At 40.3% G+C, this 26,808-nt stretch overlaps 1 protein-coding gene across 3 annotated transcripts in view; it reads left to right on the top strand.

Moving 5' to 3' along the window:
• Positions 1–26,808, top strand: part of nup214 (nucleoporin 214) — a 96,578-nt gene that overhangs the window by 68,008 nt on the left and 1,762 nt on the right. For all 3 annotated transcript variants that reach the window (XM_077213905.1, XM_077213907.1, XM_077213904.1), the window contains exons 30-34: positions 408–469; positions 3,251–3,410; positions 4,114–4,266; positions 17,708–17,879; positions 26,241–26,410. In XM_077213905.1, the coding sequence (XP_077070020.1) occupies positions 408–469; positions 3,251–3,410; positions 4,114–4,266; positions 17,708–17,879; positions 26,241–26,410 (717 nt within the window). The remainder of the gene's footprint in view (positions 1–407; positions 470–3,250; positions 3,411–4,113; positions 4,267–17,707; positions 17,880–26,240; positions 26,411–26,808) is intronic.

Here is a 26,808-nt window from a genome sequence, read left to right as displayed (position 1 = left end):
TCTCGCGCTTCAATGGTTTAAACTCATGTTAAAATGCTCACAATCCATTTTATTTTATTTTATAACAAGGAGCCGATTCCTGACCTCAAGTATTAGATTCCAGAACTGGAATCACTTCTTGATTCCCAACCCTATTAATGACTTAAATGAATGCATTCATTGCGACTCGATCCACAAATGCACATCTTCCTTGTTGCATGCACTAATACAAAAGAAAATAGTATTTACGAACAGATCTTTTTGTACAAATTTCACAGAAACGCATTTGGTTGTGGATAGCGAGATACATTTGCAGCGTTTATGTTCAGTGATAATTGTGCATGCATTTGCTTATAATCCCATGCTGAAGAGTAAACACACTCAGAGTTGGTGTCTGTATGTTTGATCTCTTCATGTGTTTGAATCAGGGTTCGGCAGCTCCAGCTCCAGCTCGTCTGTGTTCGGACAGCAGCCCGGCGTCTTCGGACAGGTACAGTTCTTACACACACACACACAGCAGTTCACAACGACTGTTCGAGCCTCAGATGCAGTTTCATCCGCATGAGCTGAACTTTCAGAGAGGCTTCTGAAGCCAGATGAGCTGAAGGACTGCTTTGAGGAACCCCATATTTCCATTTTTGGAGGCAAATTTCAGGTTTTTACTCTTGGTTTGCCATCACCGCAAGCCAGTGAGACCCAAAAACCTGTTAAAAACCATTCAAATACAGCAGTAATCCACAAGAGGCCGGTTTTACCAAAGTCACTGGATTGAAAGTCTAAAAACCCTTAACTAAAGCAATATGATGAAAGACACAGACGTTCAATGATTCAGATTAAACCGTTCGGGAAGTTCGGATCATTTTACTGACTCATACTGAGTCATTTTGTTTCATTAAAGCTACAATATGTAAGAATTTTGCATTACAATATCCCATAATCTCAAGGCCAGTGTTATATATTTTGTTAAGTTGATTACTTACAATATCCCAAATGTTTCCAACTATTTTTAAATCATGAGAAAATTGCGATTTTAACCCAGGAAACGGGGCGTTACAGCAGGGGGAGCTGGGAGTCGCCAGTCAATTGCGTCATATCCGAGTTACCCTCAGTTTCCGCTCGTAATGCGTGGAGTCCTTGACAAATGCGGAAGTTGTAGTTGTAGCGTCTATCAAGCTACAAACGTTAGCTTGTTTCGTGCAGTCGTTACGGAACACAGTTATTCTTTACCGATTGCAGCTGGTTCTGTCGACAAAGCATGCTTAATTTTATATTTTCCAAATGTAGCATTCGTTAATAGTTATGTTTACGTAAGGGAAGTATTATTGCTTTAGATTTGTGTTTAGTTTATTGACATTGTTTATCACGTCTGATGTTTATGGCCATGTAAATAAATATAGCATGTGTTATACATAAAGATTAATCAGTATTTTGGCAAATGATGTGGGTATGTTCGAATGTACTTTTACAACAATTGTTTAGAACACGTAAAACTGCACAGCGTTATCACAATAATGAATTCGACATACAGTAACATCTGATAACCAATTTAGTATTAAACCTTACTTTTATTGCGGTTAATTCATTTTAATGAAATAAAAGTGTGATGAGGTTCAAGAGTCATGAAGGAAGAAGACGGGTCTGCGTGACTAGGACTCCTACTTTCTTAAAATAAAACAAACAAACAAAAGTCGCACACAACGCGCATTCACCGTGGCAACCGCGACGGCACAAAACAGTTCAAAAATGAGAGCTCGGATCCACCGGTTTTCTTTCTCTGCGTCAAATTTTCTCTCCAGTCTCTCTCTCGTTCCAGCGCGCGGCTTATAAGCGGTCTCTCCACGCCGATCACTGCAATAAGACTCAGGTGTTCGTCATTTGCACTTGACCTACTTCCCGCTCGTCTCTTCTCTCTCCCATTACAGACCGCGCTGAACCACGCCACCCTCGCCACAAAAAGCATTTCATTATAAAAAAAAATTAACCTCATCCATGAATATGATTTTTCGATTCCCGTCTGACTGATTTACATCCACGGTGGAGTTTAAAACGACAGTTCCCATCATTCCACGCTCCTTCACATCGTCATCAAGCTACGCCGTTGTTGTTGTCTGGAATGTAGCGCCCTCTAGTAGCGGCAAACAACTCTTGCATATTGTACCTTTAAGTGGCTTTAAATGTTATACTTTTAACAGCAAAATTCCCCAAGCACATCCACATACGCAATCTTGATCATATTCTCATTTAAGAAATCATTATAATGCAGTCAAAAATCATTTTCAGGGTTACAAAATCCAGTGATATCCATAGTTGTACAGTCGATCTCAAAGCTCTTTCCCGTCTTAGATGCGTTTAGTGTGTTTCTCGAGGCATTTACACTGAAAACTAATGCTGTCGTCAGTGTTTCTGCCACTCGTAGTGTGCGTGACCGTAACGAGGGTTTTTTTCTCTATTGTCACAGATTGAGGTTTTGGTTATTTTCGCTTTTTTTTCGCCTTTGTCGTCATTGGCTTGTCTTGCTTAGTTGGGGACACTAAATCTAACATTTAATTTAATATTCAACAATATTATTGATCTCCTGCATTGACAGCATTATATGAGAACTGAGCTGAGCTGGACGATGACTTCACGGTTTCTTCCAGTGCGGCTATATATATATATATATATATATATATATATATATATAAATAAAGTAAATTAATAACTTTTTTACAGCAGAAATGAACATCACTGAAGTTACTTAAGCTGGACTGTGATGCTATTTTCTTCTGGAAACAAACTTTGTTGCATTATTTTCCTGTTATCTCTGTAAAGCTGCTTTGAAACACTGTGTTGTAAAAAGCGCTGTGTAATATTAAATGTGACTTGACTTGACATCCTTCATTATGTTATATTATATTAATATATAAACCTATTATATAAAAGCTTGTTTTAGTAAAATTTGTTTTAGAAGAAATTAATACTTACGCATTAAATTTATCAAATGTGACAGTTAAGACATTTTATATTGTTACAAATGATTTCTATTTCAGATAATCTATTTCAGATTTCTGTTTCACTTTCTTTTCATCAAAGAATCCTTAAAAAAATAAAATGTCTCGCAGTCTCCACAAAATATACGAAGCAACACTGCGTCCCTTTAATGGGATCGTCAATGCAAAAATGATTTATGATTTTCTCAGCCTCTATAATAGTTCCTGGGCTTTTGTGTGTGAAGTATCTGAAGTGTGTGTGTGTGTGTGTGTGTGTGTGTGTGATCTGGTTCTGTGCTCAGGCTCAGTCCGGCGCTGGTCTGTTCGGCTCGAGTGCTGGAAACACTTCCTCGGGATCGGGATTTTTCAGCGGTCTCGGAGGAAAACCCAGTGAAGACGCCGCCAACAAGAACCCGTTCGGAGCGCCGGCCGCAGGAGCCTTCGGCCAGCAGAATAATACCGGTATGAATGCACTCTTCCCAGGGTTATTACAGTCGAAGTAATAGATAATAATAGTATTACTGCATTTTATTCAGTGGGTTTTAAAAAAAATAAAAATAACAATATTTATAATTTTATATTTAAAAAAAAAACACTAAATAAAATGCAGTAATACTTTTATTAATTATTTGAAGGCACACTTTTTATTTTGATCACACTTTATTTATTAAAGTGTGATAATACTATGTATTATTTTGTAAAAATGCAATTATTTTATAGCACACTTTAAAAAAATACAATGCTAATTTACATTTTCATTTATTCATTTTTTTAACCTTTTTTTTAATAAGAATTCCCACAATTTTCAAACCTAAAATCAGCAAGCTTTTATTTTGGTGGGTTGCCAGGTAGTAAGCACTTTTGTGCTGGTTTTAGCCCTGGATTTAGCCCTGGATTTAGCCCTGGATTTAGCCCTGGCACATTTTGCTCTGAAACGGCATTACATACGTAACGTATTACACAGGATTGTTAGACAGATCGTGAACTAATGTACAGGAGAATGTGAGCTCAGCCCCGTCAAAATAAAAGTCCCGACAGCTCGCAGTAGTCCTCTGGGAAACTCCCTGGTGGCTCGTTGCTGTAACTCTCCGGTGCGAATCGTGTGTGAGCGATGGGTGTGTGTCTGCAGTGATGCTGAGGCTGTGGTGTGTGTTGTGTGTCTCAGGTTCTGCTAGCCTGTTTGGGAACAGCGGAGCGAAGGCCTTCAGCTTCTCCAACAGCTCGTTCGGGGAACAGAAGCCCAGCGGGTCCTTCAGCACCGGAGCCGGATCTGTGGCGGCACAGGGCTTCGGCTCCTTCAGTACACCCACCAAACCAGGTCAGACACACACACACACACACACACACACACACCACGTGATGATGCTCACGCCATGTCATAATTACTGTAGTTGCATAATAACGTTGTTACATAATTACAACATGACATTATCATTATTAATCTTTTTTCATTTTATTGTTATTTTATTATATTTATTTATATTTTTATTTGTTTAGCTCTTATTATTATTATTATATTTCTATTTTAATTATGTTTATATTATTTTATTATTATTATTATAATTTGATCATGAAGATCAGTTAATCACAATTGACTTTCACAATCAGCTTGACTCTTTTCTGCAAACGGCAAGCTTTACATTAATGTCACCAAACCATGTCAGACACACACACACACACACACACACACCACATGAGGAATATATGGTGTGTTCATGCCATGTCATAATTAACCGTAATTTCGAGATGACAACACGTGACGTTCTACTCAGAGCTGGACTGAGAATTACACGCTTGTGTGGTAAAACTATCAACTCCTAAATAAATCTGTAGCTTCATGTAGTACAAGAAAATCTCAGAAAATTCCCTGTTTACAAGTAATTATGAGATTTATGAGGACTTGAACACTTTTTACAAGCTGGAATCTTGTAATTACAAGATGGTGTGAGCGTTCATGTTGTAACTACAATATTCCAGCTTGTAAAAAGTGTTCAAACTGTAACGCAAGTGACAACTTGATCATTTTAATGCTTACGATTATTTTATTAATATTGTTTTTTATTTTATTATATATTTTTGATATTTGTTTTGTATTTTTTATCTTTTATTGTAAGTAATTATCATTCTTATATCTTTTTTATAAATATATAGAATGTGCATAATTATTATGCAAGTTGATTTTGATCTTCCTTTTTTTTCCAAGCTCAATTGACCAATTCCAAACCACATCAATCTAAATAACTTCTATTAATTTAGTATTTAATAATTTATAAGTGATGTATAATTGCTAACGAAGGCTGGAAGTGAAAACGTCTTATATTCAGGTGCGCATCATTATTAAGCAGGTTTTCTTTTATTTATTAGTATTAATCATTTTTTAAATCCCTTTTTAGGCCGCATTTATGCACACCTGAATATAAGACATTTTTCACTTCTAGCCTTCGTTAGCAATTATACATCACTTATAAATTATTTAATACTAAATATAAAGATTGATGTGGTTAGGAATTGGTAAATTGTCCTTGAAAAAAAAAGAAAATCAACTTGCATAATTATTATGCACTTACTGTATTTATCATATTATTGCATGATTGTAAATATCATGGTTTTTAATTTATATTTTAATTTTTATATTTTATTATTATTTAGTTTTAGTTTTATTTATTATTTTTGAATTATTACAAGATTATTAATATTTTTTTTATTTTGTTTTTGTATTTGTATCTTTTATTGTTGTTATTGGTCCCGTACGGTTCGGTTCTTGAAGTTAGACGACGAGTAGAGTCAGTCACACGCGCGGTAATATAACGCTGTTCGCTAACTGCTGAAACATTCAGATGCATGACATTGTGACTAATCCTCAGATCCAATCAAGTCTCTCTGTGTCTGTGAAGGTGTGTCCCATACAGACGTGTGGCGCGTAAAATACGGGGAAAACCAACAGTGGCGTCAAATCACGCGCCAATTTAGCGTGTTTTTTATTATGGTTGTTGTTTGCTCACTTTGCTGGGGAGGTTCGTGTGTGAGTCAAATCTGCACAGATTTAGCGCAAATACTCGTGAGTCATGATGTATTAAATACAGCGCATTGCACAGAATCTGCTCATATCTGGCGTTCTTGAAATAACACTACAAATAACAGCGCTTGTTCATTTGCATTGAAACAATAGTGAAGATTAAAAAGCATTTGGTGAACAGAAAAGACATTGTTATTGTCCAACATCCTAAATTTGTTTGATGTACTGTGTGCTGTATTGATCTGTCCACATAAACACATGTTTGGTGAAGAGGATAAAAGAGGAAGAGGAGATGCTGGATGACTGGAGTTTGTTTGAATAAGAAATTAATGTATGAAATCCAAATGTGATAATATGGTAACACTTTACAATAAGGTTCATTAGTTAACATTAATGTATTAACTAACATGAACTAACAATGAGCAATACATTTGTTACAGTATGTATTAATGTTTGTTAATGTTAGTTAATAAAAATCCAGCTGTTCATTGTTTGTTCATGTTAGTTCACAGTGCATTAACTAATGTTCACAAATACAACCTTTGATTTTAATAATGTCTTTCTCCACTGACGTTCTGATTTATTCAAATTGCGTTACGTATAAGTAAATGTTGAAATTAATATTTACTAAGATTAATAAATTATTAACAGTATTATTCATTCTTAGTTCATGTTAACTAAGATAGTTGACTAATGTTAACTAATGAACCTTATTATAAAGTTTACGATAATATTAGAGAAAAAGTTAATTTCAAACCCTTGTTTTAGCCCTTTTGTCTTCATGTATAAAGGTCTGGTCTCACAGACATAACTTTGCATTAAGATTATTTGAAGGACAGCAAGTTTTATTTTTCATTATTCTTTTTATTTTGTACTTTTTAACACAAGATGCTTTTCAGTTTTGTAGCTAATTGTGAACAAATACATTTTGTTTTTTATCAGCCCTGCAAAAAAAAAAAAATGAATTCTGCAAGAGTGCATTCTGGTTACTGCTTATAGTGGATATATCATGAAAATCTGACTTTTGTGTGTAATCGTGTGTTAGGCTGCGTTCACACTTAATGCTCAATTCAGATTTTTTGAAAAAATTCGATTTTTTTTGCAAGGCCATTCACATTTTCAATGAAATGCAACCTTTTATGATCTCCTGTGTGAACGTGAAATGACCCAGAAGTGACCCGCATGCGCAGAAGAATACTCAACGGTCAACGACGTCACTTGTTGTTTGCGGAAGTAGCTAAACATGGATGTCAACAGTGGAGCTCGTTTAGCAATATTAAAGTTATTTTCCCAACAGAGCCAGCACAATTACGATCTTCTCATTCCCGCCTACTTCAACGCAGAATTATGACGTTTGTCGCATATTAATGACGTACGTGTCGGATACATGTGACCTGGCCGTTCAGATTGAAGTCGCATTTCAAAAGATCGCATACATATCGGATTTGGACCACATACCCAATTGGCATGGGTCGCATTTGAAAAGATCGGATCTGTGTCGTTCAGACTGTCATGAAAAGATCAGATACAGGTCGCATAGGGGCAAAAAAATCGGATTTGGGTCGTTTCAGCCTGCAGTGTGAACGTAGCCTACGTGCTATAATCGGGTGCTTCTACCAACTCAGAAAACGTGAAAAGTGAAACTCAGTAACTTTGTTCTGGTGAGTCTTTCTCTGCAAGCATGTCAAAAAATAAGCCGATCAGATTTCGCTCCTTCTGATTTATGAAGAGGATCTTATTATAATATTAATCTGCACGTTTACACACACGACAAGCGCCAACAGTGAGCAGTTCTAACGCACCGGCAGAAGATCCAGCAAAGCCTGAAACTGTTCTGTCGTTGAGCACAGACGAGCACTGAACACTATTGACCAGAACATGTCACCGCTGTCTTATAAACACCTCAGGAACTGTGGACACTTGTGTAGAAGTTCAACATGATGATGAGATGATCAATGTAACTCCACAACAACTACATAAATGTCTCCACTAACATTCAGAAACTCTTGCTGAGTCTCTCCGTAAGGCTGCACTCGCTACTGGTTATTCTGGGATTCTGGATGAGTGAGATTGGCTTGTTTTGTTATCGCCGAAGTTTCTGAAGCTCGTGTAAAGACTCCGCCCTCTTCTGAACGGAGGCGGAGCTGCAGCTCATTTGCATTTAAAGGGACATGCACAAAAACAGAGCGTTTTTGCTCTCACACAAAAAGGGGCAAATTTGACAAGCTATAATAAATGATCTGGTATTTTGAGCTGAAGTTTCACACATACATTCTGGGGACACCATAGATTTATATTACATTATATATTACATGAAAAGGGGCATAATATGTCACATTTAATACACTAAAGGAGGCTGTACTGTAGCAACTAGGGGAATAAATGCCGCTAGGTGGAACAAACTTTGATTTGCATTACTGTCTGTTCAAAAGAAAAGAAAAGAAGCCTAACATTGTGCATTTGTTCCTTTAGTTGAGTTAAACTTTAGTTAAAAGTGAGAATTGGACCCTAATATAGTTGCTTATTAGCATGCATATTACTAGTATACTGGCTGTTTATTAATGCCTTATTCTGCATTAACATATTCTACATCCCTTAATCCACTCAATACCTAACTAACTATTAATAAGCAGTAATTAGAGATTTATTGAGGCAAAAGCCATAGTTAATAGTGAGAATTGGATCCTAAACTGAAGTGTGACCATTTTTCCTATTGTACCAAAATTGTACTGAACCTTGACTTCGGTGTACCATTACACCTCTATTCAAATTATATTGATATTATTATACGATTATCAACATTGTATTAATCATATTTTATTATCTTTTATTGTCTTTATTTTATTTTAATTATATTATTTTATATTATTATTTTGTTTGTCTTTTTTCTTTTATTATCGTTAACATTCTTGCTATTTTTTTATTATAATTATATTTATTATAATTTTTATTATTATATTACTAACAGGAGACTACAGTCTACAACGCTGTATCTGTGGCTGGACAAAGATAACATCACATCATGGTCTAAGGGTCCACCAGGGCATCATGAAATGCCTGGGAAACCGCTAGCGAGGGGCCTAGCATTGCATTCATACCGTTTTGTTGCTGTTGGCATTTTTGTGTAGTATGTACAGTTGCGATCGAAATAATTCAACCCCCATTGCAAAAAAGTTTTATTGGCAAAATTAACAGACTACACTTTTTGCAATGATCAAATCAAACATAAGTAATTGAAATAGCTCAACACAAAAAGTGGTTTCCCGAAATTCAACTGAAAATGCAACTTTTAATGCATTCTGCAGTCTCAAAAGTATTCAACCCCTTCATGGCAAGCATCTTTAGTACGGAGTAGAACAGCCTTTTGCTGTTATGAGCAGCTGAAACGACATGTATAACCAGACACAAGCTTCTGGCTGTTTCTGAGCCGTTCCTCATGAGCAATGGCCTCCAGTTCAGGAATATTCTTGTTTGCAACCGCCGCCTTCAAAACCCACCAGAGATTTCCTATGCGGTTCAAGTCAGGTGACTGATCCCACAATTTGAGGTATGCTTGGGATCATTGTCCTGTTGGATGGTCCAAGCTTTATCTTCCTCACGTTTCCTCTTAGGATTTCCTGATGGGCAATGATGGCAACGGGCACTGAGGTTTCAGCTTGAACAGTAAGGCTTGTACTAAACGCATGCCAGAACTCAAAGACTACTCCACTACTGACCCAAAAGCTCAAGAAAAATTCTCAAAATCATATAAATTAGCCACATAAGTTTTGAGATTCAGTTTTGTGGAGCGATGAAACAAAACTGGAACTTTTCCGGCCCTTTAAGTACGAGCCTTAAAGGGGTGGTAAAATGCCCTTTTCACAAGATGTAAAATAAATCCCTGATGTCCCCAGACTGTGTGTGTACCCCTCAGATATTTTTATATAGCATGTTAAAGTTGTCACTTTTTGAGGGTTAGCAAAAAGCACAGTTTTGTGCCTGGCCCTTTAAATGCAAATGACCTGCCTCCGAGGGCGGGGTTTCAAGAGCTATTGTGTGTTAGCAGCTGCGATTACCTCACACAGACACACTAAAATGACAGAAACTGTTCTGCCTTTAATGTTAAAACAGAGTCGGACAAAGATGGAGAGACTCAAGAAGAAGTGACAACATGTAGAATGCAACAGGATGTCTCTGAATGGTTAGTTGATGAATTTATGTTACTGATGTGGAGTTAACTATCTTCAATTAGCATATTCTGTCATAATCTATAAATCGCTCGTATAGGAACTGTTGTGAGATGCACACAGAGCGACTTTTTATTGCATGTGAAAAGGATGCTAAAGTTTGAGCTGACTCACAAATGTACTCTTATACAACAACTTTTCCTCTTCTCAACATGGACTGCGTTTCTCGGGGGCGGGGCTTATGTACATTTTAGGGTTGCTGATGTCACTAACCCGGGAGGAATGTCGTGTAGTCCCAACCAGCCGTTTGTTGTAGTCCTTTTCTTTAAAAGCAAATATCTCCCTTTGCTTTGAACTTTGAGCGTTGTAACTTTGCAGATGTTGTTTATGCTCAAACAGCAACATTACACACTAGCTAAAGTTAGAAAAGTGAAATCGTGTTTTACCACCCCTTTAAAGTCTTTGCACACCGAGTACGAAATTTTCGAATGCGCTTTTTCGTATTCGTGATTCGGTGGCTCTGAAATGTCCAAACAGTCACCATTCAAAATGCTTGCTACGTATGCGAAAAACGCAGAAAATTTATTAATTTTTTTAAGACGGACAAAGGTTTCGGAGGGAGTATGTAAAGGTGCTTGCACACTGAGTCCGAAATTTTCGTACGTTAAAAAATAAATATGACCTCACGATATCAGTCACGCTTACACACTGCCTTCGAAACTGTCGTCCGTCATAAAAAAATGCGGATCGGGTTCGATTGTCTGCATTTTGAATGGTGACTGTTTTGACAATTCAGAGCCACCAAATCACGGATACAAAAAAAACGCATTCGAAATTTTCGTACTCGGTGTGCAAAGACCTTAAGGCTTGTACTTAAAGGGCCGAAATGTTCCAGTTTTGTTTCTTCGACTCCACAGAACTGAATCTCAAAACTTCTGTGGCTCATTTATATGATTTTGAGCACTTTCTTTACCTTTACTGTTCAAGCTGAAACCTCAGAGCCTGTTGCCATCAAGTCTTGCTGCAGGTCTTTTGCAGTCACTCGAGGGTTTTTATGATCACGCCTCCTCAGAAATCTGGTTTCAGCTGTTGATAACTTCCTTTTTCTGTGTAACCACTGTTCCTTTAACTCTGAACTTGCAAACTCTGCTTCCAACGGTGTCTCTAGGAACATTTAGTTCCTTCGCTATCTTTATTTTTGAATTCTGTTCCTTGTATTTGAAGGGCGACGATATCGTCTCTTAACCTTTTGGACCATTGTTTTGACTTATTTCTAACATGCAGTCAAACCTCCCCAGTTCAGATATTTCATGTGTTCTAGCTCAAGCTCACCTGGCGCAACTAATGAGGCCCTTGATTAACGAGACAACTCCTGTTCTGCAGATTTGTGCTGTTGTGAGGGATTCTATTCAGGGGTATGAATAATTTTGAGACTGCGGAAGTCAATAAGGTACATTGCAAACAGCTGAAAGTCTGTAAATTTTGACTATAAATCTGATTTGCAATGAGGGTTGAATAATTTAGATTAAAACTGTATATTTATGTGTATTTTGTGCAATATTATACGTGCTTCTCCTGGTGCAGTCTGTGAAAACAAATTTTCTCTTTTGGGGACAATAAAGAATGAATTTGAATCTGAATCTGACCACTACTTTCTTAGAGGTAGGGCAAATCAGTTGAGTGAAGCCCAGTGGCACCACAGGGTATCAGGGAACACAAATAAAACTCAACCAGATACAAATCTATCCTCAAGGTGCGTTCACATTACAAGTGAGTTCGCCACAAGTGAACAAGCGACTTCGCCTATTGGTTGCCTAGTATTGTTTGTGAGTGACATTCACAATTGTTCCTCCATGTTTTAGAACAAATCAGTTTTCTTGTCGCTACAAACCAACATTTTGGAAGGAAAAGTCGGTAACATAATAAGGTGCATTAGTTAACATGATCTAATAATGAACAATAGTTCTACAGCATTTATTAATCTTGGTTAATATTAATTTCAATATTTACTAATACGTTATTCAAATCAAAGGTTGTATTTGTTAACATTGTTCATATTAGTTTACAATGCATAAACTAAACAATGAACAGCTTTATTTTTAATAATTAACATTAACAAAGATTAATAAATACTGTAACAAATGTATTCCTCATTGTTAGTTCATGCTAATACATTAACTAATGCTAACTAATTAACCTCATTGTAAGTGTTACCGAAAAGTCTAAATATAGATGGAATCTGTACTTAAAATGCATAATATTGAAGTCGAACGAGAAACGGCGAGTGCTCTTTGCAATCGCGGATATTTAACTGCAGCAAACGGGCAAATGCCGGCCTATCCGAGTTCACGAAACCATTCAGACTCGGAGTCAGCATGACGAGTGCCACCGTATGCACACAGAGCCATATCATACGTTATAGGACCGTTTCTGACTGCTTAAATGAGCTTCATACATCTTGCCTCGGTCAGAATATATATTGCCCTGCGCACGTGTATATATTCAAACTCTATACCTATAGATTAAACGCGTACATATGTGCACGCTGTCACCGTTTTTGAAGATTACGCGGAGATGATAACGTTTTTTTAAAGAAAATTTAAACTTTTTCAAGGTTTGCGTTCTCGAGCACCAAACACTGTTGTCTGCAAATAAACGGCCAGAACGCATTAAAGGTTTGTGTTTTCGGTTAGAACGATGTCTTGTTAGCGGCCGCTAAGTTAATAACTAATGATCTTTACAGCGGAAGTGAATCAATCAAAACTAACTTTATCTGGACAATAACTTTATTCTAGATCTGCTGTAAAGCCTAAACAATCTCTTTTACTGTAATCTCCTATTATCACTGTAAAGCTGCTGTGAAACAGTGTGTATTGTTAAAGCGCTGTGTAAATGAAGGAGTTGGCACTGAAGAGTGACGGATCACGTGACTCCACTGACTTCACTCCTATTGGTTGTCGCTCCCAAAAGTCGCTCTTCATTTGCATAGAGTTAAACAGTCTGTTTACTAGGGGCAGTCATGGCCTAATGGTAACGGAGTTGGACTGGTGACCCAAAGGTTGCTGGTTCGATTTCAGTACCGGCAGGAATATGACTGAGGTGTCCTTGAGCAAGGCACCTAACCCCCAATCGCTCCCCAGGCGCCACTCAAGGCTGCCCGCTGCTCCGGGTGTGTGTATCCATGTTTGCAGTGTGTGTGTGTTCACTACTCACTACTCTGCTCCTAATGTGTGTGCACTTCCTTGGAATTTGACCTCTGCATTTAACCCATCCAAGTATGGGCTACCATACTTGGCCATCACGTTTCACTTTCACTACTAGAGCGTCATTGGGCACGCCCCATCCGGTCGCCAACGGTTACTGTCACTCATGTCGCTGGAAATCGCCCGCTTTCCATTGAAATGAATGGGATCTTGTCGCTTATAGTGTGAACGCAGCTTTCTTTTATTATATGACCTCAGAGTCCATCCAGCCACAGCCTGCAGACACTCCCTCCAGAAAAACACGATTATGCGATCGCATAATTCAATGCATAATCAGCCAAAGTCTGCATTTTTTTCAAATACGCCACATTTTTGCCGCATAAATTGCCGATTTCCGCGCAAAATATGCGGGGCTGGCATGATTTCATAATCCCCGCATTTTCGTTGCAAAAAAGTCACATGTATCTTAGCAGAAAGTTAAAAAATGTTGCGTTTACTTCACACACGAGCAGCAGTTTCCCTGTTGCCATGGGAACGTTATGAAGTGACGTAATTACGCGACGTGAAACATCGAAAAGCTGTAAAACGGTAAGCACACATTTTATTTTTTATATTTTGTTAATTTTTACAGAAGTTGTCGCATATTCCTTTTGTAAAGCTGCAGAACTTGTTTGACTCATCAATGCTCTGTAAGTTTGAGCCGTGTGTTTATTAATGTCTGAAATAAAACAAGATGGGATTTAAATATTCCAGCACTTTCTATGATGTGTTAAGCTTGCTTATCATAGGAAGTATTAAGAAATGACTCTTTGCATTAAGGCAGTGGCCTAGTGAGAACAGGGGAATCACTTTTTTCCTCTTTTTCATCAAACCGCAGTTTTTGCAAGTTCCCGCAATTTCATCGCATAAAATTGCATAAATATCCGCATATTCCATCGCATTTGTTAAGAAAACGTGCCGCATAATCAAGGATTTTTGCCCGCAACAATCACAAAAAAACTCAGTTTTTCTGGAATGACTGGAGAAAGAAACACGTATGGAAGAAAACCTCCGATGCTCTGCCGCAAACCGGCCTCGTCCAGCTCGTAAAGGTCAGATGTTGAAAGAAAGCTAGAAAGGATGGGTAAGCTTATTTACTATAATATCATTTAATTTAATTTTGGTAACACTTTAACTAATGCTAACTAATTAACCTTATTGTAATGTATTAACTAACATGAACTAACAATGAGCAATACATTTGTTACAGTATTTATTAATCTTTGTTAATGTTAGTTAATAAAAACAGCTGTTTGTTCATGTTAGTACATTAACTAATTTTAACAAATACAAACTTTGATTTTAATTATGTATTAGTAAATGTTGAAATTACTATTATCTAAAATTAATAAATGCTGTAGAAGTATTGTTCATTCTTAGTTCATGTTAACTAATGAACCTTATTGTAAAGTGTTACCTTAATTATATAATATAATTATATATATATATATATAATATATATAATTATAATAACTTTAATTATGGAGCGGATAGATTTGGGGTGAAAAGCAAGAGTCCAGGAACCATCAGCCCAGCTCAAGTTGAGGAGACAGCAAGAGATTGAAAGACTTGTGTAAGAAAGGGTAAGTCTGAGGAAGCGGAGTAAGGAGGCTGCGGTAGAATGTACATTTTCAGAAGAAAATGTGAAGTGGTGCTTGCAGTGGCAAAACTCGCCACTTGGTTGCTAGGCTGTGGTACATGATTGCATACGAGTAAAAAAACATGTCTGTACGATGTTCTGGTGCTGAGATATAGCTTATTCATGTTGTTCAGGTGGTTGCTAGGGTTTGCTGGGTGGTTGCTAGGTGGTTGCTATGGTGTTCTGGGTGGTTGCTATGGTGTTGCTAAGGGGTTTGCGAGGGTGTTCTGGGTGGTTGCTATGGTGTTGCTAGGCGGTTGCTAGGGTATTATGGGTGGTTGCTATGGTGTTCTGGGGGTTACTATGGTGTTGCTATGCAGTTGCTAGGGTGTTCTGGGTGGTTGCTATGGTGTTGCTAAGTGGTTGCTTAGGTATATTGGGTGGTTTCTAGGCAGTTCCTAGGGTATTCTGTGTGGTTTCTAGGCAGTTGCTAGGGTGTTCTGGCTGTTTGCTATGGTGTTGCTAAGCGGTTGCTAGGGTATTTTGGGTGGTTGCTAGGGCGTTTCTGAGCAGGAAGGAGGCTGCGGTACACAACCGATGATGTGTCGTATGGTGCAGAGACCCACCGGAGGAGTCTGTGGTAGTGCTGAATCATTAGTGGTGGAAACATCTAGTCCTAGTAAACACTTCTTATAGTCTCTGTTTTTGATTATTAAGATCAGTTTGTCTTTCACAATCAGCTCTTTTTTATTATTATATGATTATTAATATTATTAGTTTATTATATTTATTTTATTTTTGTTATTTTTTAGCTTTTATTATTATTATTATTATTTTATTATGATTATATTTATATGTTATTTATTATATGATTATTATTATTATTTTTATTAACATTATCCATTTTTATTATCTTTTATTGTTGTTTATTATTTTTATTAAATGATTATTATATTTAATTTATTTGTTATTATTTTTATTAATATTATTCATTTTTATTATCTTTTATTGTTGTTTATTATTTTTATTAAATGATTATTATTATATTTAATTTATTTGTTTGTTATCTTTTAGCTTTATTGTTATTATAAATATTATTTTACTTTTTATTTTATATTTATATGATTATATTTATATTATTTTATTTATTTGTTATGATTATATATATGTATATATATTATTCTTTTAAAAAAAACATTTTTTATTGTATTATCTTTTGTTTATTATTTTTATTAAATTATTATGTATTTTTGTTGTTGTTGTTGTTGTTGTTGTTTTATTGTTTTATCTTTTATTGTTTATTATTTTTATTAAATTATTATGTATTTTTATGCTGTTTTTTTTATTTATCACATTTGTCTTTCAAAATCAGCTTGAATTTTTTCTGAACACGACAAGCGTTTACATTCATGTCTGCGATCCACAAAATGTAATTCAATGACACGCCTCGCTGAATTATTCACACGCGCGTTCGGCTGTCTGTAATTTCAGAACGCTCTCAGTGAGACACATCTGTGCTTCAATAGCAGCAACTACCTGAACCGAGCACTAGACCTCTGAACACACACACACACACAAACACACACACACCTGAACTGAGCACTAGACCTCTGAACACACACACACACACACACACACAAACACACACACAACTGAACTGAGCACTAGACCTCTGAACACACACACACCTGAACCGAGCACTAGACCTCTGAACACACACACACACACACCTGAACTGAGCACTAGACCTCTGAACACACACACACACACACAAACACACACACACACCTGAACCGAGCACTAGACCTCTGAACACACACGCAAACACACACACACCTGAACTGAGCACTAGACCTCTGAACACACACACACCTGAACCGAGCACTAGACCTCTGAACACACACACGCACACACACAAACACACACACACCTGAACCGAGCACTAGACCTCTGAACACACACACGCACACACACACACAAACACACACACACCTGAACTGAGCACTAGACCTCTGAACACACACACACACACACACAAACACACACACAACTGAACTGAGCACTAGACCTCTGAACACACACACACCTGAACCGAGCACTAGACCTCTGAACACACACACCTGAACCGAGCACTAGACCTCTGAACACACACGCAAACACACACACACCTGAACTGAGCACTAGACCTCTGAACACACACACACAAACACACACACACAAACGCACACACACCTAAACTGAGCACTAGACCTCTGAACACACACACACACACACCTGAACCGAGCACTAGACCTCTGAACACACACGCAAACACACACACACCTGAACTGAGCACTAGACCTCTGAACACACACAAACACACACACACACACACCTGAACCGAGCACTAGAACTCTGAACACACACACACAAACACACACACACCTGAACTGAGCACTAGACCTCTGAACACACACACACACACACACACACACACACACACACCTGAACTGAGCACTAGACCTCTGAACACACATACACACACACACACCTGAACCGACCACTCGACCTCTGAACACACACACACTTCCACGAAGAAAACTGTTCCTAGCGAGTGTATAGCGCTGATGTCTTCAGTGACCCGAATGAGCCTGTGTTTCTGTTGTTATCTGGGAATAATATAAAGCTGGATGACACTATTGACCAATCTGAATCAAGCATTCCACAGAACTGTGTAATACATATATATATGTGTGTGTGTGTGTGTGTGTGTGCAGCTGGTTTCGGGAGTGGGCCGGTGTTCGGCAGTCCTCCTACGTTCGGTGGATCTCCGGCGTTTGGGGCGTCTGCAGGGTTTGGCTCCGCCCCTTCCTTCAGTGGGCCAATGGGATCCTCGGGGGGGAAGGTGTTCGGAGAGGGAACCACTGCCTCTAATGTCGGGGGATTCGGGTGAGGAGCTTTACCGTCTCTGATGCTGTGATTTAATGTGAACACACACATACTCTCACTCACACGCTCAGTCACTCTCTGACACACTCACTCTCACACACTCACTCACACAAAAACTCACTCACTCTCACACACTCACTCTCACACACACACACTCACTCACACAAACTCTCACACACACACACTCACTCACTCTCACACACACTCTCACTCACTCGCTCACACACTCTCACACTCACTCACTCTCACACACTCAATCACACTCACTCTCACACACTCACTCACTCTCACACACACTCGCTCTCACACACACTCGCTCTCACACACACTCGCTCTCACACACACTCGCTCTCACACACACTCGCTCTCACACACACTCGCTCTCACACACACTCGCTCTCACACACACTCGCTCTCACACACACTCGCTCTCACACACACTCGCTCTCACACACACTCGCTCTCACACACACTCGCTCTCACACACACTCGCTCTCACACACACTCGCTCTCACACACACTCGCTCTCACACACACTCGCTCTCACACACACTCGCTCTCACACACACTCGCTCTCACACACACTCGCTCTCACACACACTCGCTCTCACACACACTCGCTCTCACACACACACTCTCACACTCACTCACTCTCACACTCTCACACACACTCACACACACTCACTCCCACACTCACTCACTTTCACACTCTCACACACACTCACACACACTCACTCTCACACACACTCTCTCACTCTCACACTCACTCACTTTCACACTCACTCACACTCACTCTCTCACACTCACACACACTCACTCACTCTCACACTCACTCACTCTCACACTCACTCACTTTCACACTCACTCACTCACTCTCACACACACTCACTCTCTCACTCTCACACACACTCACTCTCACACACACTCTCTCACTCTCACACTCACTCACTTTCACACTCACTCACTCACTCTAACACTCACTCACTCTCACACACTCTCACTCACACACTCTCACACACACACACTCACACACTCGCTCTCACACACACTCGCTCTCACACACACTCGCTCTCACACACACTCGCTCTCACACACACACTCTCACACACACACTCTCACACTCACTCACTCTCACACTCTCACACACACTCACACACACTCACTCCCACACTCACTTTCACACTCTCACACACACTCACACACACTCACTCTCACACACACTCTCTCACTCTCACACTCACTCACTTTCACACTCACTCACTCACACTCACTCTCTCACTCTCACAGACACTCACTCTCACACTCACACACACTCACTCACTCTCACACTCACTCACTCTCACACTCACTCACTTTCACACTCACTCACTCACTCTCACACACACTCACTCTCTCACTCTCACACACACTCACTCTCACACACACTCTCTCACTCTCACACTCACTCACTTTCACACTCACTCACTCACTCTCACACACTCTCACTCACACACTCTCTCACACACACACTCACACACTCACACACTCACACACTCTCACACACTCACACACTCTCACACACTCACACACTCACACACTCACACACTCTCACACACTCACACACTCTCACACACTCACTCACTGTCACACACTCACTCACACACACTCACTCTCACACACTCACTCGCTCACACTCACTCTCACACTCACTCTCACACTCACTCTCACACTCACTCACTCTCACACTCACTCACTCTCACAGACTCGCTCACACACTCGCTCACTCTCACACACTCGCTCCACTCGCTCACTCTCACACACTCGCTCCACTCGCTCACTCACATACTCGCTCACTCTCACACATCGCTCACTCTCACACATCGCTCACTCGCACACATCGCTCACTCTCACACACTCACTCTCACACACTCACTCACACTCAGGGCCTGTCCCAATACCTCCCCTTACCCTAGATTTCTGCCCTAACCCTTGTTTTTGCGCATTCTCGTGTAGGGGTAGGGTGTCCCAATACTCCAAAGAGCAAGGGGGAGTGCTATTCTCCCCTTAAAATCAACCCTCAAAACATAGTGCGGTCCGATGCAGGCTTAAAACGAAGTGGAAGATGAAATTACCCAGGATGGACCAATTCCGCTGGAAAGGAAGAATTGAAGTATATTTTCACAAATAAGCATGTTAAAATTTCTAAATATGTTGGAATATGTTAGTTTGATGCACATCCAATGGACTGTTAAGTTTTGAACACTAATGTTAGAAAATATTTCACAAAGCTTAAAGCTATCTATCCGACGATGTTCATGATATCTGCCGAGTGCTTCGAGAGAGTCTGCCCATCAAATATACATCTGATCTGGTTCATCTAATTTTATTTTCGATTTTGGCTTCCAAGGATTATAAAAAGATGTTAGGTAAAACTATTTAAAACTAGCCGCGTTCGTCTAACGTTAGTGCTTCGTCTTTTTCTTCACAGCGCGCTGTCATTACGCTGTGAAGAAAAAGATGAAATTCTCCCTAACGTTAAACCCAAACTGCACTGAGCACAATCGGTGATTGTTGTAAAATTGCTGATTCTAAATTGCGGGAGGTGTTTGACTGTAAAAAGTGCTATTATAAGCACAATGATCTGCGCAAGAGACGTTGACCCTGTTCCCATGGCGGCGCGCACTCGGAAACGGACTGCAACTAGACAAGCGAACTATATTTTGGGTTTCATGTGCGTGTCTAAACGATTAAATACAGACAAAAATATGGCGAATGCGTCTTCTATATTCCACATGTCTCTGTTGATTCATCAGACGTAGATAAATGAACACAGGCCACACAACAGCTGGAACCGGCATTTTCTGAATGAAAATAGTATTAGACACGTTGACGCTGCGCGTGACGTAGTGAGGTTTGCTGCGCGTGACGTAGTGAGGTTTACCGCGCTAATTTGCATATAGTGGTGTCCCATTTCATAGGGAAAGATCTTCAACTCCACTTCCCTTGTTGAGGGGACTTTAATTTCGAGGGCACTCAAAACCAAGTGGAAGTTTTAAGGGGGGAGAAATGGGACAGGGCCTCACTCACACACTCACTCACTCGCACACACACACTGACTCTCACACACTGACTCTCACACACTGACTCTCACACACTGACTCTCACACACTGACTCTCACACACTGACTCTCACACACTGACTCTCACACACTGACTCTCACACACTGACTCTCACACACTGACTCTCTCACACTCACTCTCTCACACTCACTCTCACACACTCACTCTCACACACTCACTCTCACACTCAATCACTCGCTCTCACACTCACTCACTCATTCACACTCGCTCTCACACACTCACTCTCACACACTCACTCTCACACACTCACTCTCACACACTCACTCTCACACACTCAATCACTCGCTCTCACACTCACTCACTCACTCACACTCGCTCTCACACACACTCACTCTCACACACTCACTCTCACACACTCACTCTCACACACTCACTCTCACACACTCACTCTCACACACTCACTCTCACACACTCACTCTCACACACTCACTCTCACACACTCACTCTCACACACTCACTCTCACACTCAATCACTCGCTCACACTCGCTCACACACACTCACTCACACTCGCTCTCTCACACACTCACTCTCACACACTCACTCTCACACACTCACTCACTCACACTCAATCACTCGCTCTCACACTCACTCACTCACACACACTCACTCTCACACTCACTCTCACACACACTCACTCTCACACACACTCACTCTCACACACACTCTCACACTCGCTCTCACACACACTCTCACACACACTCACTCTCACACTCACTCTCACACACACTCACTCTCACACACTCACTCACTCACACTCACTCTCACACTCAATCACTCGCTCTCACACTCACTCACTCACACACACTCACTCTCACACTCACTCTCACACACACTCACTCTCACACACACTCACTCTCACACTCACTCTCACACTCACTCTCACACTCACTCTCACACTCGCTCTCACACACACTCACTCTCACACACTCACTCTCACACACTCACTCTCACACTCACTCTCTCACACTCACTCTCTCACACTCACTCTCACACACTCACTCTCACACTCAATCACTCGCTCTCACACTCACTCACTCACACTCGCTCTCACACACACTCACTCTCACACACTCACTCTCTCACACTCACTCTCTCACACTCACTCTCACACACTCACTCTCACACACTCACTCTCACACTCAATCACTCGCTCTCACACTCACTCACACTCGCTCTCACACACACTCACTCTCACACACTCACTCTCACACACTCACTCTCACACACTCAATCACTCGCTCTCACACTCACTCACTCACTCACTCACACTCGCTCTCACACACACTCACTCTCACACTCACTCTCACACACTCACTCTCACACACTCACTCTCACACACTCACTCTCACACACTCACTCTCACACACTCACTCTCACACACTCACTCTCACACACTCACTCTCACACTCAATCACTCGCTCACACTCGCTCTCACACACACTCACTCACACTCGCTCTCTCACACACTCACTCTCACACACTCACTCTCACACACTCACTCTCACACACTCACTCTCACACACTCACTCACTCACACTCAATCACTCGCTCTCACACTCACTCACTCACACACACTCACTCTCACACTCACTCACTCTCACACACACTCACTCTCACACACACTCACTCTCACACACACTCACTCTCACACTCACTCTCACACTCGCTCTCACACACACTCTCACACACACTCACTCTCACACTCACTCTCACACACACTCACTCTCACACACTCACTCACTCACACTCACTCTCACACTCAATCACTCGCTCTCACACTCACTCACTCACACACACTCACTCTCACACTCACTCTCACACACATTCACTCTCACACACACTCACTCTCACACTCACTCTCACACTCACTCTCACACTCGCTCTCACACTCGCTCTCACACACACTCACTCTCACACACTCACTCTCACACACTCACTCTCACATACTCACTCTCACACACTCACTCTCAGTCACTCACTCTCACACACTCACTCTCACACACTCACTCTCACACACTCACTCTCACACTCAATCACTCGCTCTCACACTCACTCACTCACACTTACTCTCACACTCAATCACTCGCTCTCACACTCACTCACTCACACACACTCACTCTCACACTCACTCACTCACTCTCACACTCACTCACACACTCACTCTCACACACTCACTCTCACACACTCACTCTCACACACTCACTCTCACACACTCACTCTCAGTCACTCACTCTCAGTCACTCACTCTCAGTCACTCACTCTCACACACTCACTCTCACACACTCACTCTCACACACTCACTCTCACACACTCACTCTCACACACTCACTCTCACACTCACTCACACACTCACTCTCACACACTCACTCTCACACACTCACTCTCACACACTCACTCTCACACACTCACTCTCACACACTCACTCTCACACACTCACTCTCACACACTCACTCTCACACACTCACTCTCACACTCAATCACTCGCTCTCACACTCACTCACTCACACTTACTCTCACACTCAATCACTCGCTCTCACACTCACTCACTCACACACACTCACTCTCACACTCACTCACTCACTCTCACACTCACTCACTCACTCTCACACTCACTCACTCTCTCACTCACTCTCACACACACTCACACTCACTCACTTTCACACACACTCACTCTCACACACACTCACTCTCACACACACTCACTCACACTCACTCTCAAACACTCACTCACTCTCAAACACACACACACTGTCCTCTTTTGTTCTGATCGGGTTTCACTACACTTTCTGTTCACATTTTTGGTTTCTGGAACATGTTTGGATATTATATTATAATATTATATAATAATAATAATAGTTGTTAAACCCTTAAGCCTTCATGTCACCCTGACAGGCTTTTCTTCTGCTTTAACATGATATGTGGAGAATCATGAGTGTAAAGTGTAGTGACCCTGATCACAACTGAACATGTGTGTGTGTTTCATCTTGCATTGATCAGATGAGCGGTTTAACATGCGGCTCAGACTGACTCATTGTACGAGGAAATTAAATGTTGGATTATTGTGATTTTCATCCCACAGTGGATCACGTGAGTGTGTGTCAGAGGATGTAGGTTATGCAGAGATTATCTGTGTGTGTGTAAGATTAGAGATCAGACCCACGTCTGCGTTTCTCAGCTTTAAACACAGTTATGATTGTACATGTAGACAACGTGAAGATTATTATATTATAATTATTATAATTAAAAGTCCTGCTTTATGCATAAAATATTATTTTCTGGTTATTGCTAATTCACAAACTGGTATTTAATTCAACAAAACCTCTAGTGGCTTCTCTCTGGGCCGCACGTCGGAGAACTGTAAATTCAATATATAAAAATTTTACTAGAATCGGGCAAAATAATCTTTTTATTTTATTTCTTTAAACATTATTTATCAGAAAAAGATCCAATATCAATCAACCATTAATTTGATTGTATTTATATATTACTACCAATTTCAGTGCATATGTATATAATGAATAAAACATTTGAGTATCAATATGACTAATAATTAAGTCATTTATTAATATTATTCCTAAAAAAGGTGAAATATTGCTATTGTAATATTTCACTGTGAAATAAGAGTATAAAATATTTTTCTTAAGTACTGTAAAATTAGAAAACTAATGTTTTATTATTTATTATTAAATTTGTATGTATTTTGGCACTTAAAGCTTCTCTTCTGATTAGTGCTTCTATAAGCTGCTGTTATTAGTGTAAGTGAAGATCTTTTGTGCATGTTGTGTTTCCTAAAGCAACTCAAACCCTCCTCAGATGCAGATGCAGTTTGTTGAGCAGCATTTACTGTGAATCGAGTCGCTGGAAACACAGAAATGGCGTGTAAAAGAACGAGAACAGTGTCGCGCTTCACTCTGAAACACACGTTTAGTAAATTCATTCACAGCCTTTGCCATTTGATAATCGCACTAAAGCCACATCATGATTTAGGTTTTATTCTGATTAATCTCCAGGCCTATAAAAGGATCTGAAATGCATGGTTTATTTCGACATTGAATGGGTTTGTGGTGTACGGACACACATATGGTTAATTTTATTTGTGCAAAGTCTGAGTCTTAAATGTGATACTCTTGAGTAAATGAAAAAATAAAAAATGTTGGTGTGAACTAATGCCTTTACAACATTTACTGATTTTTTTTAAGAAAGTTTCTCCACTTAACAAACATTACCACAGTAAAGGATGTTAGATTAATGTCTGAAAATACATTTTGAAGCATCACAGAGAGAGTCGCGACTGATGATGTGAGAGAGACGAGGCGTTGAGGGAAGTGTAATCTAGAGGAATAATTCATGAGATATTGATCATCAACCCAGGCGATCGCAGTGTGTGTCGTGAGCAGAATCAAACAAAACACACAAATCTTCACCAGTGTTTGAAGGAAAACTACAAGAGCCTTCATGGTGGAAAGTAAACCGTCACAAGCTCAAAAACTAATGATCAGGGTGTAAATAAAGTGAAGAATAAGATACAAGACATGCAAAAAATAAAGAGAGTAAAACTCTAACTAATTAAGTCATCTAGTAACAGAACAGGTTTTCCTGCTTGAATGTTGATTATTTTCCTCATATTCTCCATTGTTGCGGCTCCTCTCTTCCCAGTCTGTCAGTAACGCTCTGTTTACTTCCTGTCTCTATGAAGCCCCTCCTCCTGAAAAGCACACTGTGCTCTGATTGGTCGGCTGGAGCAGTGTGTTGTGATTGGTCGAGCGCTTCGAGTATGTTTGGGAAATGTCCCGCCTCTTCCCATAACCGCCAGTTTAACACACTACTAACTAACTTAACCAGGCCCCGCCCCTTTATTCTGCGTTTAATTATTATGGGGAATATTGTGACGTGTTCGTTCCCGGAAGAAAATCCAGATACAATGGAGGCGTTTCAGGAGTTCAGAAACACTGACACTGATATAGAGCAGCAACACTAAAGATGAACACGTAGAAAAGCAGAATGTGTCGTCGTTGAGTGACAGATGGGGTCAGAGGTGGTGTGTATTTCTGTGTCGTGATCTAATCCTGTTTGTGTGTGTGTGTGTGTGTGTGTGTGTGTGTGTGTGTGTGTGTGTGTGTGTGTGTGTGTGTGTGTGTGTGTGTGTGTAGGCACCTGTGCCGCATAACTCACCCAAACAAGCACTGCCATCTGTTCATCATGTTCAGCCTCTGACACAATGCATGTTTTCATGGTTCCAGGTTTGCGTCTCCTCCTAATGCGCCGTCGTTCGGCAGTCTAGCCAATCCCAGCGCAGCGCCGCCACCGTTCGGGAGCCCAGCCAATCCCAGCGCAGCGCCACCATCATTCGGGAGCCCGTCGGGATTCGGCGCTCAGACCGGCACGTTCCCCGGCTTCGGCTCGTCTGGAGGTGAGATCCCGACACACACAGTTTAACATTTAATTTGATATTCAACAATATTATTGATCTCCTGCATTGACACCATTATATGAGAACTGAGCTGAGCTGGACGATGACACCACGGCTATATGTGTATATATATAAATGAAATAAATTAACTGAACTTACGTAAGCTGGACTGTGATGCTATTTTCTTCTAGAAACAAACTTTGTTGCATTATTTTCCTGTTATCTCTGTAAAGCTGCTTTGAAACACTGTGTGCTGTAAAAAGCGCTGTGTAAATAAGCTTGACATCCGTCATTCAGGAGTTTCAGGCTCTCAGCTTTCAGACATACGGCTGCTTTTATTGTCCTCCTCTTTATAGTTTCATCAGTGCCTGATTTACAGCGCTTGAACACGAGTTTGC

This window comes from Siphateles boraxobius, unplaced genomic scaffold, assembly GCF_051911475.1.
Source record: "Siphateles boraxobius isolate OS27281-9 unplaced genomic scaffold, OSU_SipBor_1 67, whole genome shotgun sequence".
Lineage (NCBI taxonomy): Eukaryota > Metazoa > Chordata > Actinopteri > Cypriniformes > Leuciscidae > Siphateles > Siphateles boraxobius.
Note: the sequence above shows the minus strand (reverse complement) of the source record. Positions and strands in the feature narration are given on the sequence as shown.